The 20,095-nt window shown below is 37.6% G+C and overlaps 1 protein-coding gene across 5 annotated transcripts in view; it reads right to left on the reverse strand.

Moving 5' to 3' along the window:
• The window catches only part of CDK14 (cyclin dependent kinase 14), a 320,641-nt gene that overhangs the window by 86,293 nt on the left and 214,253 nt on the right, over positions 1-20,095 (reverse strand). For all 5 annotated transcript variants that reach the window (XM_026842539.1, XM_026842544.1, XM_026842542.1 and 2 more), the window contains 2 exons: positions 15,192-15,255; positions 2,140-2,188 (listed from right to left, as the gene is read on the reverse strand). In XM_026842539.1, coding sequence (XP_026698340.1) covers positions 2,140-2,188; positions 15,192-15,255 — 113 coding nt within the window. The remainder of the gene's footprint in view (positions 1-2,139; positions 2,189-15,191; positions 15,256-20,095) is intronic.

Here is a 20,095-nt window from a genome sequence, read left to right on the forward strand (position 1 = left end):
ATGCCTGAAGAATGGATGGAATAGCATGCCACTATCTATTCACATTACTTACACATATATGTGCCCCCAAGCAAAGACATTCACATCAATATTAGTTTCCTTGTCCCTCTTTCCCAATCCAGATCTAATTGCCTATGTTGTAATATAATTGCTTCTTCCAAGCTTTTGGATTTCATTAACTACTTTCAAAGAGAAAATGAACTTGCAAGTTTGTTCATTGTTAAAGGACAGAAAATAAACAATTCTAGTGACTTACTTTTGAAAATGAAAGCTGTGACTTTCAGGGAATTACATTATTCCAAGCAGCAAGACTGAGGTAGAGTCAAACATTGGATGATGCCTGCAAGGATCACAAGAACTAGCTAAACTGTTTGAGATATTCAGAAGAGCCAATTATAAGTGAAGCTAAACTTCCTGTTGCTCCCTCTAGAATAAACAGGAGATGGACTCTTGCACAAAAGCCACCAAATTAGGCTCCCAGTCTGAACTGGACAAGTCAGGAACTTCTCTACAGACCGTTGAAAGTCAGTTAACTCAGGTAGGTGTCATTTAACCTTTGTGAAAGCCTGCACTGGTTTCTGTGCCAGTTTTGTGTGTCTCATTGCAGGAATCATAAAGTAACTCCTAACCATGGAGGATCCATAGTAATGCAGAGCTAGCTACATGGTCATGAAAGATGCCTAGAACTGAAGAAATACAGCTTCTGACTTAAAGGATGAACACTGATGGTATCACATCCAACAACTAACACCTAATTTTAACTATGATCCTGTTACTTTAAGAGATTTCTCCTCCCTCAGTTAACTACAATTTCAAAAGTTGGTGTGTGTTGGGTTGTTGTTTTTTTTTTTTTTAATGAAAAATGCCTTTGTGCTTCAGTGTACACTGGACCAAATTGGTTTTGGAAGGAGCAGATGGAAAAGAAATAATAGAATGGCAAAGTGAGTATAAACCTCATCACATCTTGAGCAAGAGACCATGCTATGAATTTTAGAGCTGTAGACACACTCCATTGCTAATAAATTAGGATACTGAAAAAGGATTTGGACTTCTATTTTATTGGTAACATTTTTTTATTTGTAACAAGGAAGTTCTTTCAGCAAAACATTTTCTATCTTCGGCTTCAGTGGTGAGCTTGGAAGAGAAGATGCTTCAGTCTCCTGTTGATTTATCTCTTGAACTCCCTGGTAAACTACCAACAAGACAGCCAGTTGGTACCAGCAATGAAATTTGGAATGCGTATCAGAAAGAAAGCAATAATGCTGGTGCAGCAAAGGCTTAGCCTTGTTGCAAATAATTTTGGTCAAAAGAGAGTGGAGAAAAATGCTAACAATTTTTCTGGCAAGACAAGTTGTTGGCATAGCTGTTTATCCTGCTGATCCAACTCAAACTGTCTATGGAAATATAACAGAAGTTAATCACTCAGTGCAGTGCTGCCCAAATATCCTATCTACAAAGATTCTTCATGTGCTAAGAAATCTAGTAAACCTTACACAAATGATTGCTTGGGCATTCCTGGTTTATCAGTCAACCTTTCTGGATTTTGAGCACAATACCTTTTGTATCAGTGTTCATCTGATTTAAATGTGACAAAATTCAGGAAACATTAAAAGAAAAAAAATAAACAGTGAATTCACATTGACTTTTTTCATTCATGATATTTAAAATATACAACAGTATGGTTATCAGTTCACAGCAATGGCCACATGAACCTGGCAATAGGGGACGATTATGTGGAAACAACACTCAAAAGCTGATTAAAAAAGTACTATTTAAAAGTCTCTTACTTGTTATAGTGGAACAGAGAAAAGAAGATGGCCCAAAGCAGTAACACAGCAGCTCTCAGTGAGCTCAATACACTTGCCAACTGACATACCCCAGAAGGAAATACAGCACTATACGGTTTCTCCCTATTTAGAGGTAACTGGCAATTCAAAAACATTCAAAACTGGCAGAAGAAGGAAAGAATAATACTTCAGTAATTCCACATTTCTACTGTAATTAAAAAGGATAGAGTAATTTTAAGTTAACGATGATAACTTCAGGTACTTATCGTACCTCTTTACTATGAAAACTTGGCATGAATCATATCATTGAAGAGTCAAAAGTGTAATTTAAAAAAAAAAACAAACAACTTACTTATTCCATGCTTGTCTAAGGTTTTTAGGGCTGTACTGTGTAAACCGTTCTGTAAGAAAAAGAAGAGACACATTCAATTATTTACACTAAAACCCGGATTTTAAAAAATATATACTTATCTACTGTAAATTTTCATCATTTCATCATTTCTATCTAATCACTGCAGCTCAAGTCCCAGGACAGGAAAAAAAAATCAGCATAGGAGCAATTGCCATACAAACAGGGAGAAAATGAAACAACAAAACCCCAAAAAGCCCCCAACTTGTTAAAACAAATAAAACAAACCATCATGACCTAAAGCTCATTTACTGCAGCATCACCAGAAATGGAAATTTTTAAAATTATTTCTAAAGTAGTTTTTGACTGGTAGAGAAAAAAAGAAGCCTGAAATCTAGCTTTTTTTTTTTCTTCATCATATATACAATTCTTTGTGACCTCACTGTCATGTTTTTCTCTGTGACACATAGGGATGTGCAAAACATGATGGCCACATAAGAGTCCATTTTCTACAGAATACATATAAATAATGAGCAGAAGTAACAAGTACAATGACAGCTTATTTACTCAAACATTAAGTTCTTAAGTTCAGATATAAGTACTTCCCCTCTCATATCCAAGAAGATTCTTCCTCTGCAGTAGGACTAGTTGGCAGAGGAAGATGCTGTGAAAGCTGCTGCAGAAGTGGAGAGCCAGTATTCTGTTAGACCTTTGAACAGGACCTCAGTGCCTCTCAGGAAGAAACAAATGCAATCCAGCTGGTGAACATAATAACATTTTCCATGAAGCCTCATTGTACTGAAATCCTACTGTATAGACTGGTACTTGCTCTGGCCAACTAACCTAGTGTGATGGCATTAGTTGACATGAAGTAGTCCTAAACTTACAAAATACTCCATAAAACCAAAAAATTGATTTTGCTTCCTCTTCAGCCATGAACATGACATTTAATAGGCACACTGTACAGTTACAATATTTTTCATATATATATATATATATATATATATGCACATATGCATGCATCTTACTGTGCAAAACAACTATAAATGTAACTTTAGAGGGGTCATGTTCAAATTCCTGTATTTGTATACTTTGCTTACATCAGTTCTAAAGTTGTCATATATACTTCATACATAGTCTGTTCTAAAGATGACAAAACTATGGCACATACAGTATCTTAGCATCAGTGTGGATGATTTTGTTTCTTATACTTATTAACTTTTTTTTTCTTCAAACAAAAATGTATGCAGAAACTTCAAGTGTCATTTACTTCAGTCTCAGAAGCTTTCATGGTAGAGGGCCACTTCACATTTACAAATTTTGCTGCTTTAACCATACTAATGCAGTTAAAGCAATGAAAGCACTCCTTCTTAGCTACGTATGACAAGTGTCCTGGAATCTGGAAGCTACATGACTATAACTAGTTTTAGCACCAACAGAAATTATAAATATCACTTATGTAATATTGTATCTAAATTTACTCAAATAACTTCCTTAGCAAAAAAAAAGCCAAATGCCTACTACATAGGCATACTGTTAAAGGCTCTTAGATGTAGATGAACATGAGAAACAAAAGTCTGAAAGGCTTTTTTGTGGGTTTGGGGTTTTTATGTTTTGGGGTTTTTTTTTTGTATTACCAACTAAAAGTTTCTGCACTTGGAAAATACTTGACTAATGTACGTGACCATTTAAGTAGCACCTAGCTGACTTCTGTCAGAATTAAGATGTTTAGCTAAGAGATGACTCTCAGCAACTCTCACATACGCTATCATTTTACACAGTTCTCAACAAACTAAAATTATTAGGCTGGATTTTTATGAATTATGTTATACAGCATTGTAAACCTTAATTTGTTGTTAGGATTAGGATATTCTAAGAAGTAAGTTATAGGTCATGTGGTACATTTTACTAACAGAAAATATATTACTCCATAAATATATCTCCCCAATTAAAATATTTGTATTGCCAATTTTGTGCACATTTCTTAATGTATCTGAACTAATTTTCAATATGTCTCATTGTTGAAAATGCTACCATATTACTTCATGTGAACTTGAGAAGCGTTTAGATTGAATACCACACTACTGACATTATTCTAAATTTTGTAAATTTGAAGCTTCACAGTAATTCTCAATTACTGTTAAAGTCAGTTATCCCAGGCACTTAGCATCTTGGATACTATAAAAAGGAAAAGCAATTTTAAAGCACTGTGGTAGTTTTTGTCTCTACTTTCTGTTAAGTCTCAACACAGCAATGAGTGCAAAACTTAAGGGTTAATGCGGGGGAAGAAAAAAAGTTGCTGGGTACGTTCTTACTGAGAGCAGCAAGTGAAGAGATGTCCCTACAATCTTCTGTGTGCACATATTACAACAAAATAACTTATCACACCTGAGGCATCCAGATTAAAACTATAGGAAGTGCCAATTTCTTTTTATCTCTATTATGCACTGCATGTAATGCATCTACTACAGATGTGCCAATGCCCTGAGGCAGGTCTTTAAATCAAAGGGCAAAGTAGTCAGGATCATTATTAGATGGAGCCATGCTTCAGTACCAGTAACGTGGCACTGGAGTCAGTGACTGTGATTATGTTTTAATATACAATAGCACAAATAAAAACTCAGTACTGAAGTACGTGTTCTATAATAACTTGTTCAAGCATCATTAGCATTGAGGGTATGACCCAAATTTAGAAGGGGGAGGAACATTACAATTCAAATTGTACCTCTTTACTAATTCTGCTTCTGCTCTCCAGAGGAAAAGCCTGAGCTTTTCCTGAGTAAGGTTAATAGTCAAGTTGCACTGGCCTCAGCAGGACCTGAGCTCACCCTTGGATTTCAGTTTACAAATGTGAATTAAAAACATATATGCAAGCAGATATTTACGCATAAAAACTGGAAGAAAACAAAGACTTTCTATACCTCATAAGTAAATAGTCCAACCATAACACTGTCCATTCATTTATGACAAAGGACTGAAAAATAAGATGCAGCTAGACAGTGCTGCATAACAAGTCTGAGATACACATGGGAGTTCAGCTAATAAAGTGCAGATTTGCACATTAATCTGTTTTGGTACAGAAAAGTGCTGGGTGAAAAGAGAACTGAACTGACTTGAAGCACTGCTGAAAAGCTAACCTAGATGTGGGGAAAGACAGATTTTGATTTTATCTGCTATTCTGCAATATGTTTTGGTCAGATACTGAGCTGGTTCAAACTGGCACAGCAACACTGACTTCAACAGAGCTACATCCTCTTAAAACAGTTGAAAAGTATCATATACAACGTGTTTTCTTGACTGGACTGTCAGAGGTTTACTTTAATCAATTTAAGCTATTTTTACTGTGGGAAGAAAACACAGAGTCAACCAACTGGCCAAATTGCCTTAAGGTCTTAATGTCCAAAGATCTGTTTCAGTTCTGCTAGAAACTGAGAACCTATTCCTATGCCAGATTAGTTTTTACTGAAAAAGTGATACACTGGAACCAGTTATGTAAATGCTGTTATAAAGGGTATGCATAAGCAAAATGAACTAACTTCTCAAAGGGATCTTCCTTCTTTACTCAGTGTATTGCTCTACTCTAAAAGTACCTTATACACTATATTTATCAGGCAGGAAGAGGGAAAACTAGAGGGAAACACATGGATAGGGTGAAACCCTGTCTACAGAGAGGGAAACATGAGTCTTGAATCCTTAATTTCAAACTATGTTTATATGCTGTGTGACTGCAGATCGTGCTTCTCATAACTATTGGTATGAACTCTTTCTCCTCGACTCCAAGCAAATTAGAGGCTCCTTGCTTTAAATTCTTTATAAGGAAATGAACCACATATCGATAAAAAACAGCTCACATTTTTCTACACAATTTTGTGGTCATGCCTCCAACCAGATTCTTGTTAACTTTCATGGACAGTATAACTAGATGAGACTACTGTGGTAATTAAGCCCAGACTTGTGTACATGGCAGCTCTTAGGCCTTTCCTGAATTAATCCTTCTTTAGAGAACAAAACCAGAATAACAAACCCAGACGATTTTAATTTCAGAGTTGTCAGAACAGAGGAGGTTGTCCTTGAGCTTCTCCATCATGATCCATTTTTTTAAGTCTTGAACTGTGAAACCACAATATTACATTGAACACCAATCTTGCAGTCACAACACAGGCAAAAGAAGAGGTAACTTAACCTTCCAACTTTTATCTGAGGATCTCCTGCTTGTGTCCAATTAATGACCAAACTGGAATTCAGACTCACAATTACATCCCCAAGTCTTCAGAGTGAAGGACTCTCACACATCTGTGAACAACTCTTACGCATCTGTACGAATGTCTCTGTCCTTTCTTGCTAGATGGATTTAATACAACCAAATCTAAAGCTATACCTATCTGACTGTGACCAGCTGCACGAAATTACATTTTATGATACTTTCAAGCATATAGCTTTAGCATTTGTTTTTTTGAGATGCTTCCATTGATTTGATCATAAAAAAATAGTAATAACAGTCAGTAGGTCTTAGCTGTATGTGAGATCCTGGGAACACTGTAGAATTACAAGAGTGCTCCCCCAAAAAAAAGAAATTTATTATAAAAGGCAGCAATACAGGTGATCCAAGTCTCAATCCAACCTTGTGGAAGAAACCCCATGTAGTGAAAACTTGCTACTACCTCCCTCAGAACTGAAAGGCAAACAGGCACATGTGAGAATTTCATGCAGACAACATTGTCCACCCACACAATCATCCTCCAGTGCATGCAAGCCACTGTCAATAATGTGAGGCACATCATCCTGCTGATGCAGCTGCTCACTCTCATAAACACTGAGATTAAAGAAACCTGAAAACCTATACATTTACAGATCAAGATTTGTTCTCAGCTGTATTTTGAATTTTTACAGATGAAATTGTGAGTATACATACTAGAGTTCAAACCTTTTCAGGTTATTATTATTATTATTATTATTATTATTGTTAAGTGTGCTTATTTTGAATAAAAACACTGGAAGACTGACACAGTAAGTTCACCTGAAACTTAAAGGGTGATTTTAATTTCCTTCATGCAAACAAATATTTGCAAATCTTTTTGGAACAAATTTGGGAAACAAAATTTGATCCTCTACATTTTTATCTCAAATATACAGTCATCATCCTCACTAGCAACCATACCTCAGTGTTAAAGAACTGGCTTTTCACATGGGTGCTGTATTTCACTAGTAAAGGGTGTTTTTTGCTTATATGAAACAAAAGAAGGAAGAGAGTTTTGGTTTTGTTTAAATCCCACAGCACCTAAAAGTGCTTACCATTTGCTGCTTAGAAGGCCAAGTTAGCCGAATGTTGATTGATCAAGTGGTGTGTTCATAATCAAATGCTGTGTAAAGCAATCCCTATAGAGAACTGCATAAATCAGAGCAAACATAGAGTACTCATATTCTTTACTGGAAAGAGTACCAATTTCAAGATCTTCCTGTAGCATACCATTTACTCTTAAGATTTAAAATGGAGTAAGCTAACATCCACACCTTTAGAAGTCTGGCCTCAGAGCCAAGATTCACTGTTCTGCTGGGCACTACACACAACCCACTCAGTGATGCTGGGTGGTGCAGTTGCACAAATGTTCTTCCATCAGGAAATGAATTTGAGTTGCTCTTTGCTTCAGAACTTGCAGCACAGCCTACTCAATGCCTCGTGTGCCAAGGAAGTTTTTAGGACTGTGCGTCACAAACAGTAGCACCAATGAAGCTATTGGAATAACAACTGTAAAATGGAATCAGGTGTGAGCAACCAGAGGGAAGAGAGAGAAGAAATTTCTTGAGCTGGTTGATTTGACAAACTTGATGCATCAAAAAATATTATTTTCTTAAAACAAATGCTCCCAAATTGTACTCAGCTTGAAGATTTAGGGCAAAGAAAAGCCTGTGCCAGAATGTTCATCCATTACACCCAGCTGTATATTAAATGGTTGTAGAAGTGACAGTATTTCTATTTCTTACAGAAAAACAGTATTTCTTTTTCTTTCTGTTTCTTATTTCCTTTAGAAAACCACTCTACAGCAATACTGTTATATATGCATACTCACTTGTGTGCCCACATACATACCCACATGCTCTCCTCTGCAAACATCATTATCTGCCTGATAAACACACTCCATCTGACAGCCCTGCATCAAGGGCAGGTTCAAACAGAAGCGAATTTCAGCAGAACTCACTAGTGAGCTTATTAGCAGACCACTGAAGGAACTACTGGTCTGCTGTGAGAATTGAAAAAGTAAGCACTTGCATTTTAAGTAACATAAAACAAGATAAGGGTTTTTTCTCCTTTTATCAGTCAGAAAAACACATGAACTATTATACCTCTGCCACGTTTGCCTTGAAAGGACCTGGAATAGGCAACAAAAGCTACATAAGGAATTAGAAGCAGACTACATTTTTATTTATTAGCTCCTTTTTAGCACTATTGATAATCAGCTTCTAGTCTAAACCAAAGAACTTAAAATGCAGTTTGTCTTCAAGGCATTTTTTGCGTTGTTAATCAAAACATGTCGGCTACTATGCATTCCTTGATTAATGTTCTCTATTTAAAACCAAATGTGATTAGCTTAAATGCAAATATTTAAACATCACTATAATTAATATTTTCAAAAGTCTAATGCATGATTTCTTTAAACGGGTTTTCTTTACATTTAAATTAGTCTAAACACTGTATTGTGATACGTAAGACTCGTGCTATTTTTATTAAAGATTCAATCCTAAAAATATTTAAATTGTTAGCTAAAGATATAAAGACAAGCATCCATGCTGACAAGCAAATTTTCAAGCACTGTTTGCAGCACTAACGTGTAATTAGAATTTTTACTGAAGTTCCATCACAACTGGAGTTTTGTCATCATCATGAGTTAAATGCTGCTTGTTTGTATGCCAAATGTCTTGAGAAAAATTACTTCAAGTCCCCAACCACCATCGCCATCCCCTCTCTTTCCTCCCCTCCCTTCCAAAAGCACCTGATTTAGCAGAGTACAGATTGTGTAAAGAGGAAGATGTTTTTTTCTAAACTCCCTACTGATTAGAAAATGCAATTTTAATAGCCAGCATTGTCTAAAGCACTGGACTTCTATATTAAACATTCCACCTTTTAGCAGTGGTCACCTTTGCTCCCTTGCATATGTAATAGTTACTTTGACTACTCAGTTTCATGCAGTTTTGTTTAAAGAATGGTGAAAATACTGACAGCAATGCTTCCCTTGGGTTGTGGATACCACAGACTTGAGGAAAAATCAAATATTACAATTTTGTCAAAGCTAAAGAAGAGGGGGAGAAATCTGAAATTAATTCTCCTTTATAGATCCCTTTCTCTCCTTCCTTCAAATACTCAAATTCTTGAAGACTGTATCTATAGCAGTAATTTAAATGTGCTCAGGACTGCTGCCTGGCTGAGACACCATGACTGTCCTGTGTCTGTTCTACTGCAGCACCCTTTCACCTCCATGCTTCAACAAAGAGGTGGGAACATCCTTCTTATGGGGAACAGTCCCCAGCCCACACTAACTCCCAAACCATGCCCAGAAATTAATTATTTGGAAGTGCTAGTTGTCATGAGTAAAGGCATGCCAGAGGCTGCTAGTTTAACAGCAGAGACACCCACATCACCTGGGAACATTCGCTGGCATCAGCGTAGATGTAAGCAAACAAGATTGATTCAGCATGTAACAAATTGTTGTCAGGTTTTGGTGAAACTCTACAGGAAAAACTGTTATGAAAGTTTGAAAAGCCTGATGTCCTCATATACAGTATTTCCACAGGTTTGTGCCAAAGTAGTTTAGCCTCTCAGCCCAGCCCACAGAAGACTTAATCCTTTGAAAAAACTTGGCTATCAATCAGCTGTTAAGATGTGGGTAGGCAGATCACATTTCTGAACCAAATCTATATTTATTGATCACCTGGGAAACAAAGCAGAATTCCTGAGTCAGAACACCAGCTCTGCAGTGGTTTTGTCAGTCATAGACTCAGGATTTTTTAATAAATCCACGAAGTATCTGTCAATCTCTGGCAGACTCTGTGTTATGCAGTATTTCCTATGAATGCTGTTTTCCCACTCTAGTTTCTTTTTGTCTTCTGTTTTCTCCTTAAGGAGAGTCTCTTTCTCGTAACTCTTTTCATCCTGACTTTAGGGATTCTCTTTTCAAAATCAGTGCTTAGTAGATGTTTCCATTGCCTCATAAAGGCACATTTTAAGATGTATTACTTTATATTGTATCGGATCGTCTGTTGAACATAGTGAAGTTTAGGCTCCTACACCACTAGCCCAAAATAAAATATTTAACTTTCTCTCACCTAGAAACAGTATTGTAAGGAAACTGATGCACAGTGAACATTAAAAAGCATTCTCATGTTTTCTCCACCTTCCTAACAAGCTGCTACGTTTCCTTGACCATTACCATCTCTTCATGGCCACCGTGACTTCATTTATCTTCCATTGTGACCATATCTTACCTTCTCCCACTTTGCTCACTGACAGTACCTTCTGATAAATCTCTATTTAACTTCCCAGGATGGAGGTTACGCAGCATCAGTCCCAAACACTAATTGAGCATGTAGGAAATGTGAAAACTTGACTTAAGTGTAGATGTTGATCCAAAGGCTTATCTTGCTCAATTATTTGGGCAGGACTCTGAATCCAGGAGAAATGGCTGGAGAAGAAAAGAAGGTAAGACTCCGGACTAAGAAAAATGGGAGATTTAATGACAATGTAGAGAGTAATACACAAAAATCAGGAAGACTCAGACACAAGACTGGTAAGGAAGCAGATTGTTTTGGAATACTGCTTGATCTCCACTGATATAGATGAGACATAGCAGATGACTAATTCCATTTCATTCTTGGAGATATTAGTCCAGTGATATGATCAGTGGTTGGATCTGTTTTAGTGCAGCAGATCTACATATTTCTTGAAGTATTGTAACAAAAGAATAAATAGTGAAAATATGTTCTCCATGTCATGTGTCAGAGGGTCATGTTCATCATTTACAGCGTTTCTGTTCAACAACCTGTAACATGGGGCGTCTGAACTGGATGAAACCTAAAGATTTTATTGAAACAGCAACAAATAATTTTCTATAATTTCCTTGAACTGCCTTTTTATTTGAGGGCAGAAAATTTGCTTTCACGGTGATCCAGAATGCCTGGGTTTCTTTGGCAATACATGAGTACAGGCAGACCCACTTAAGAGTACAGCAGTCATACCAGCTTCAGTGTGAATCACAGAGGTAACCTGAAGTTACTGAAATACTTCTGAAGTATTTCAGGATTTTCAAATGCATTATTTAGATTATTCTTAAGTAATGCAGGACATGTGTGCATGTGTGTCTGTGTGCACAGGTGCAAACACAAACTAAGAGGATGGAGGTTGAAGCACAGAGCGAGCTCAAAAACCAGGCCAATTTTTAGCTTTAAATATCTCCCATATTACTTAGAGTATTTGTAAGATAGAAAGTTATCAAAGATCTCAAAGCAGGCAGATAAAATACAAGTTTTTTTCTGTCTTTTTAAACAGCAAAACAAATTACAACCATTTTATTTTCACAATTACAGGCTGTTAAAATCACTGAGGTTAGAGGTTTAGATGACATAGAGCTACCCATAGCTGGCCTTAGGAACACATTCCGCCTCAGAAATGTTCCCACATATTAAGATGACAGAGATCATCCTTGTTTATGCACTGGCTGTTTTCCATAATAATCAGACCCTTGGCCACTCTAGTACAGAAGACACTAATGCCATGCTTTTCAGACATGTTTCTCCAGTAAACTGTGATTAACTTCTGCAGCACAGGATTGTGCCCTATCAAATCACAGCATGAAATTTAGTTATTTAAGTCTGTATGCAAACAAGGAATACAATGAAATTTTGTTTCTACTCTTAACAGTCTTCCCAACTCCACAGGCATTTAATGTTCCCAGCATTCTTTAAACTATACTATTTATCTCTGATACTTTCTGTTCAAATCCTATTGTTTTATGCTTAACTCAGTTTATAGCATCAAATCCTTGCCTGAGTGGATGTTGATATCTTCATCACCAGTGCTCTCTGCACTTCTCAATTTATCACACTTACTGTTTGGAGCTATCAGTCTTAAAACTCATAAAGACGTGCAAAGCACAGGAGTTACTTAACACCGTATCATCTATATTTAAGTGCAGTAATTCCACAGATCTGAAAGAATAATGGAATTGGTTCAGATTTGGCAAGACATTTCAGGTTCCCCACTGTTACGGAAAGGAAAGATTAAATCATCTTAAATGTATTATTAAAGCATTAACTTTTTTTTTTTTTTTTTTTTTTTTTTTTTTTTTTTTTTTTTCTTTTTCTCCAAAGTCAGCCAGGAGAGGAGAGTCTTTCAGTCCCATATGCTTAGGCAATTTTCTCAAGGATGTAAACAAGAATTTCAGATCAACACAGAGGGAAGCATGCATGGCTCACTAAGCATCTGTGGAAGAGGACAATTCCGCCTTGCCACAGCCAGAAAATTTTTGTGCACAAGATGGCATGAAGGAAAGCATTTGTTTAAGAAGCAACAGAGAACCTGGTATCTATGACCAAACAGCTTCAACAACCCTAATGGCATGAGCAAATTGTGTAATTCCAGTCCAGCCTGTATGTCAGAGCACTTCGTGCAGAGCATGCCTTAGATGTCAGTACCCCAGTATGATCCCAGAGGTAATGTGTTTTGCTGCTCTAACCATTTTGCACTTTACCAGCATGGAGTCCAGTTATGCAGTTTTGGAGTATGTAAGCCAAATTTTGGTTGTCCAATTAGATTATGCTTTTTATTGCTGTATTTTCTGAAATCATCAAATAAGGAACTGTAAGACAAAAAAATTTTCCTTTTTCCAAAGTGGTACAAAGGGAGTGCAGAACATAGTATGTGTACAGAAGAGAGGTTTTTTATTTGGAGTGCTCTCAGATCCTCCATAGTGTATGGGTATTAAGGAGCTCAGTGCTTTGCATTAACAGGCCCTAGAAAGATTAAATAATTGCCAGTGAGAATAGTAATTACTCTGACTTGCAAATCTACATACTTCAGAGCTGTGGAAAGGATCTGAGAGAACAAAGACCACATCATGCAGAACTGGTGAAAATAACTGGGTGACCATTTTCTGTCTTGGAAGCATCTTTCCTCCTGTCCCCATTCTGCATTTGTATAAATATTGTGTTCATGGCTGACAAAATCCATAGCCTGGGATGGACAAACTAAAACCAAGTCTAACACAATGCCTGTATAAAAATTACATTTAATGAAGTGCCTACTGTGGATTTATTTCCTGATGTTCTTCTGTGGTAATAAACCCACATCTCCTAACGCACTTGGAAGCCAAACAGAAAAATGAAACCAGGAAATTTCTTGGCTGCCATCTGCTGTTCAAAACATTCCTGTATCACACAGAAGAATAAAACCAAGAACAAATCCAAAGGGCACTCACTGACATCTCCAGGTTTTCTCCTCCTCTTTACCATTCTTGAATAAAAACAATGTCTTTGGACTGCTGTTAAAAAAAATATGTTTCTTTAAAGATTCTGTGTATATGCTCACCTTTTAATCCGTACCAAGAATGAGAAACACAAAAGCTTGTGAACTTCATGACACATTGATATAGGGAAGAACACTAGTATTTTTCATATTTCAGTGAAAAGTGTCGTTGTTATAGAAGTTCTACTAATTCACTAGAAAGCACTAGAGAGTGATTTCACTACACAGCAATAAGACAGCATGACGACAGTGACTGAAACCTGTGCAAGAAACCGGTCTGCCTTCTCTTTTCTCAAGGCTTTGTGCTACTGTCAGGATAAGCCCTACAATATATTTGTTTCTCTCTCTCTCTCTCGCTGCCTAGGTCTCTTTGTCCTTTGCAACTCCTCTGACCCGTCTCCTGCCTCTTTACTGCCCCAAAGAAGCCACTATGATCCTGCTGACGGTTAAGACAGGCTGGAATGAAAAGGGAATCTTCTTTATGTCTGACCTACAAGACGACTTGGAAATTAGGTTTAAATGACATGGGATGCCAGGTTGCTACAGTTTATGACAAAAGCTGAAGGGACTATCATCTGCAGTGAAGAAGAACCAGTAAAGGAGACCTTAGGCCTGCAAGGACAAAAACCATCTGAAATAGGATTCCTGGAGCAATTCTGTCACTCACTTCCAGACTTTAGTCATATGGTTATAAACTGAAGACTCATCCTAGTAAAATACACTGGGAGATAATTAAATGTTTCATCTCAAAGCATCTAGTAACCTTTATCATCTAGTCCAAACCCACTCACAGCAGATCCAAGAAGTTCAGGCTGCTCAGGCAGGGTGAAGATGTCAAACCTCTCTGGACAACCAGCTCCAGTATTTCACTACTCTCACCAGCCAACATGTTTCCTACTCATTTGCCTGCTTGGCATGTTTTAAAAACAGTATTTCCAAGATCGCCACTCAGATGTTCACAAGACTACATATATTACATACGTACACAGCATAATGAAGCTTATCATGTATTCCTAGTCTCTATGGAACAAACTGCTCCCTGTCACACAGGGGTATTAAATGGTAAAACAGCTTTTCAAGAATGGTTGTAGAGTATGACAACTTGAAGTACAGCAACACATTAAAAAATGGAACCTTTGTAGAAAGTTTCTAACATGATCTAGTAGTAACTTCAGCTTCCACAAAGTCTTTTCTCTACTCTTTAGGTATTTTTAGTATTCCTCAATGTTCAGGATGGTCTGCAGAAAAGTTATACTCATCAGGAATGAGCCTACCAGCAATCTGAAAGGTACAATACTCAGTGGCTAAGAATGCAAACAGGTCAGGCTCATACTGTAATAAACAGGAGAAAATGCAAATGAAAGCAAAGAAATTAAACAAAAGAAAACTCCCCACACTGAGCACAATAGAAAGTAAGCAGCTAGAAAAAGTGCATTACGGTTTGTGCGCTGCATACCAGGTCATTTTGAAGCTTGTGGGTGGTGATGTAAATATCTGTGTCCTGTACTTACAGGAAGAGAATTTGGATGAACTTGGAACTTACCTGGTTTGAAATGGGGTAAAGAGTGAACTCCAGGCCACGTATCTTCATTTGGTGTTCCAAGTACCTGTGCACAAAAAGAGAAAAAAAAAAAAAAGAAGAAGACAAAAACCCACATATTGCTTTAATGGAAAAGACTTAACAAGTCATAGCATATATAAACCCACTCCTCATTATAAGCTCAATGTACCTTACAATCTAAACTTAAAATAGGCTTAATTATTGGGGGAAGAGGGTACAAAAAAATTAAATGATTACCACATTTCAAGGTACCAGTGGAATCAGAAAAGTACATAATGGTGCTATGTTCCTGTCACATTGCCTATTTGACCAATATATGTTAGAACTACTTTCCACTGACAAGTGTCAAGCTACTTGCATATCAGAGCACTGGTGTTACACAGGTTAGATATGTTAGCTCAGAAATAATTTCAATCCCTGTAAACTTAAATAAGATTAATAGATACCTAATAAATGCCAGGATAGAAGATTTGTTCAGATGGTGAAGCAAATAACCAGAAGCCTGGCATAAACAAGAACGCACAGTGAATAGCTGTCATTTGAAGTGGATGTATACACAAAAATAGTACATTTTTAGGAAATAGACTTTACTGACTCATGGATTATGCTCTGTTTCTATTCATTTCAACTGTCCTCCTTCTTGTAGTATAACTGAGACCAACTTTCAGCAGCATTTAACACTTCTCATGTGCATCTTATATCCTCTGCTCACATGAAAAGTTCACCCACCCTGTGTCTTCGGCACAAATAATATGTAAATGGAGAGAACTGCTATAATTAGTTCTCCCAAACCTGGTTTTACTTCATAAGACATAACTGTCAAAGCTTGCTTTAAGTGAGCTGAGAGGAACACCTAAATCAGTAGCTCTAGAAAAGCATTTCTGAATGAGTTATGGAATTTGATATTTCACTAGCGGGATCTTTCTTGTTACAAACTTACACCCAGTTTCTATAATGAATGAAAATGTTAGGGACTGTTTGCAATAGCTGTTATTAGCTCAGGCCCTGGAATAAAAGGCTGATGTTATAAAGTGAAAGCATTTCACACCAGTCTGATGTACAAACCCCCCTGCTAGCCCTGACCCTACCTGCACTGCAGATCTTCTGAATATATCTTTTGGACTTGCATATCTTGAGTGACTGTGATATTCTGTGGTCACTTACATCAGCAAAAAACAAGCACAAAGTTAGCATGAAAATCTTTGGTCCATGTATGTGAAGGCGTGTGATACTTTAGGACGAGCTATAAGACATCTACTCCCAATCATTTGGAGCTGAAAAGATTTTTTTTTTTTATTGTGTCTGCTGCAATATACATATGCATTAAGAGCATTAAAGGAAAGACCACTAAAACATTTGTCACACTTCTTAAGCTATGTAAATATACGTTCGGGTCGAAAAATTCAAGTTTAAAAAATTATCAGAAGCAAGACTGGGAAAATAAAACACAAAACCCCTTCAATTCTGCCAGAACTTTATTTCATAAAATTTAGAAATGGGCTTAAGAACCTGAGGCAAAAGTAAGTGACCTCTCAGATGCAATTCTTACCTACAAGGTGCGCTTTATGACTCTAGGGTGTCAAATTTGTTAAGCAATTTACAATACTAACATGTTTCTAATCTAACGGTATTAATGCAAAAATCATTTTTCTCCGCTATCAAATACAACGAGCAAATAGTCCAATTTAGATGTAGTATGACCAGTGGGAGGTGAAAGCAGAGCACCGAGGTGTCAAGAGAAACAAAGAGGACAGTGCCAGTACCATTAGACAGTATACATTGATGTGGTTATTTGGATATGCAAGCCCACTGATTTTATTTGTAAATACTGTTTGTAGGATATTGCTTTCAGTCCCTGTGACATATGTCTTCATCGGCATTTGAATATGATAAATCTGACCCCGCAACCCTGGTTCACCGCAACACCCATATCCATTTCATTATTGCTATTATGGAGAGCACAATTCTGTCATTAAATATAGAAGAACAACTTAGGAGACACCGTTGACACTATGTCACTAAATCAATTTGCAAATAACTTTCACTCAGCTTCTGCATTAACCAAGCTCCTGGTGCCAAGCACCTCCCAGACCAGGAGAGGGAGCCCGCGGATTAAAAACAGAGATTCTCGCATCCTCAATTTAAATGAAGAAATGCGGTCCTGAATGCCTGCAACCCCTCTTCTCAAATCAAAGGAATATCCTCTCATGAAACGTTATGAATATGAAATTAGCCACATCCTTCTAAATGTGTGTTCTTAATCGCCTCTTATTTTAGATGAGACAGACAGCTAAGGCACTGTACAGATGAATGTTAAGAACAAACCAGCTAACAGTTATCTGAAACTTCCAGTGCAAGGTAAAATATTTATCAGATCAGTTTAATGTAGAACTTGGAGCTAAGGAATGGATTATTCTGATTTTCAAAGTTATATCAGGTCCAGTAACAGAAGGCTTACTTGATGGGAGATCACTTTTGTGTTGAATTTTATGTCACCCACAATCTTTTATTTCACCGTTTCTTTAATAATACTCCAGCACATCTGCTGCTACAGTGTTTAAGAGCCAGCTACAAACAAGTTTGGTGCACTGGAGTTCTCTAACCATCTACAGTAATTATACCTTCTGTCAAGGGTAGGAATCAGGCCTAAAAAACCAACGTTTTCTGTCATCTAAATGCCTAACATTTTTCAGGTAGAGGCAACTTGGTAGTTCAGGTAAGGATCCAGACACTGTATTTTAATGTGTTGTACAAACACGATAAAGATCATCCTTCTTCCACATAATTTTTAACATGCACAATACAGAAATTCACAATATGTGACTAAAGTGCTAAGGCTTGGACAACCGGCCCAAGCCAGAGTTGACCTATAGATGAATCCTGTCTATTTTATAACTGAAAACCATTGTGCTAGTAGGTATTGTACTAAGTTATAACAACGCACTTATGCTGATGTAAAAAGTGCTAAAGCATTGAAGTACTGAAGCCTGAACAACAGGCCCCAAGCCCAAGCTGCTTAGTGTGTCATCATTAACAACGTGTGTAAACTCCTAGTGAGAGATGCAGCTTAGACAAAATATAATCAGGAGTGAGGAGAGGATGTATCCAGCTTCCCTTGTTCAGCCTTGTTCCAGGCTGAGAACCCAAGGATCTGGCCTTGTTAGAAACTCCCTTGGGTTCCCCCCCTGAGCCCTGGCCAGGCTTTGGGTGGGATCCAACAGGAACAGAAATTTTCCGCTCAGAACAAAGGTGCCAGCTGTTCTGGCCTGTCGATCTCTGGGATATAAGGCTGGGCCTGTTTGCAGCGACTTTGGATGCCTCACCTATGGGTGGACGCACCGCGCAGGATTTCCCCCTTGCTGGGACAGGCTCCCGAAACCCTCACTGCAACCGGGGCTGCCCAGACACTGCGGGTCCGGATGGTGGTAACGTATGCAATGGTGATGGATTTTTTTTAATCTCCATTCTCTCTCCCGTGTAGTAATGATTTAATGCATTACCCTGTTTTTTCCTGTTTGCTGCTTTAAGTGCACTATTCTGCTTTTTCTTACTGCATGTTTTCTGTATTACACTGTTACACTAGCAAAATACACCTGCTCTTTCACTCTGGTGTCCGAGTTTAGTTGGTATCCTTAATCAGCAGAACAGTGACTAACAAATGAGGACAAAGCAGCAGTGAAACAACAGTGGTTTTGGGTAAGATGAAAGAGTCACTGCCCACAGTTATATCAATGTAAAGAGATTTGTAAGCATCACCTTGCAAGTGATACTTCTAAGCAACAATCAATCCCATTTTGATGAGGTGGGATTAGGCAACCCAAAGCAATGAGTTTTGACACTTGCTGTAAGCAAAGTGGAGTTTGCATAGAACACCACGGTGGGAGAGGATCTGCCTTGTTTTGTGGCTTACAAAAGAGAATTAAGGGATCAACATAGAAAAGGAAAGTGGAGGAGGAAGGGAAAACCCAACAGTCTTCTGGTTTTACTCCAAAACACTGTCCCTTAACACTTAGAACAGGTGATCCAGAACAAACCACTGGCAACATCTAGCAACTAACTGATTATATGAGGGAGCCAGCTATAGCAAACCACTGGTTGCCCCACCAGTGCTGGAGAGCAAGTCTAACCTTACAGCAACCAGGAGAAGTGGAAGATACTGGAGACACAGCAGCCTGGGACAAATGAACACCAGGAGCTGTTCTTTTACAGGTGACCTCCTAGTCCTGACTATCCTTTCATGGTTCACCATTTACTTCTCATCCCAAGCATGTCACCAGGACATCTGTCTCTTCTACATATTAACACTTTTTCTTCCCATTTTGTGTTCCAAAGACAAGTAAATAACCACCGCTGTTATGGCACTCAAGCCCGAACTTAATATTGGAAATAAGCTTTTATTTACACTGAGAATTATTTGAAAAAAAGTAAGACTAACTTGTTTGCTTTCTCTACTGATAATTTGCTTCTCAGCGAGGTAAACATTCACCTTGCATGGTTCAATATCCTATTTTTTAAACTGAATTAATAACACAAGTATAATCTACAATTCTCAAATTTTGAATGGATTTAATGTTTTCTAGGGACCAGGATGGTTATGGTTTCTGTAAAGAAAACTCCAAAACCTACTGGGTTTTTGCTTTTCCACACTAAATACACCGCTCTGTGCTCTTTTATTCCCTAACAAATGAGATAAAATGACCTTCTCATTTGAAACTTGCTGTTCAAAATCAGGATCAGATTCTAATCTAATTTGTAGGGTGAAAAATCTTTTCATATGAAAATAACAGATTTACAACACATCAGGGTCCTGAGGGCCAAATACCCTTACTGCCAGTTGACATTGTTACAGTTTGGCAGAAAGTTAGGAAAACAGAACCTGCTGTTCA

The sequence above is a fragment of the Athene cunicularia genome, assembly GCF_003259725.1.
Source record: "Athene cunicularia isolate RWA chromosome 2 unlocalized genomic scaffold, athCun1 chr2_part1, whole genome shotgun sequence".
Classification (NCBI taxonomy): Eukaryota; Metazoa; Chordata; class Aves; order Strigiformes; family Strigidae; genus Athene; species Athene cunicularia.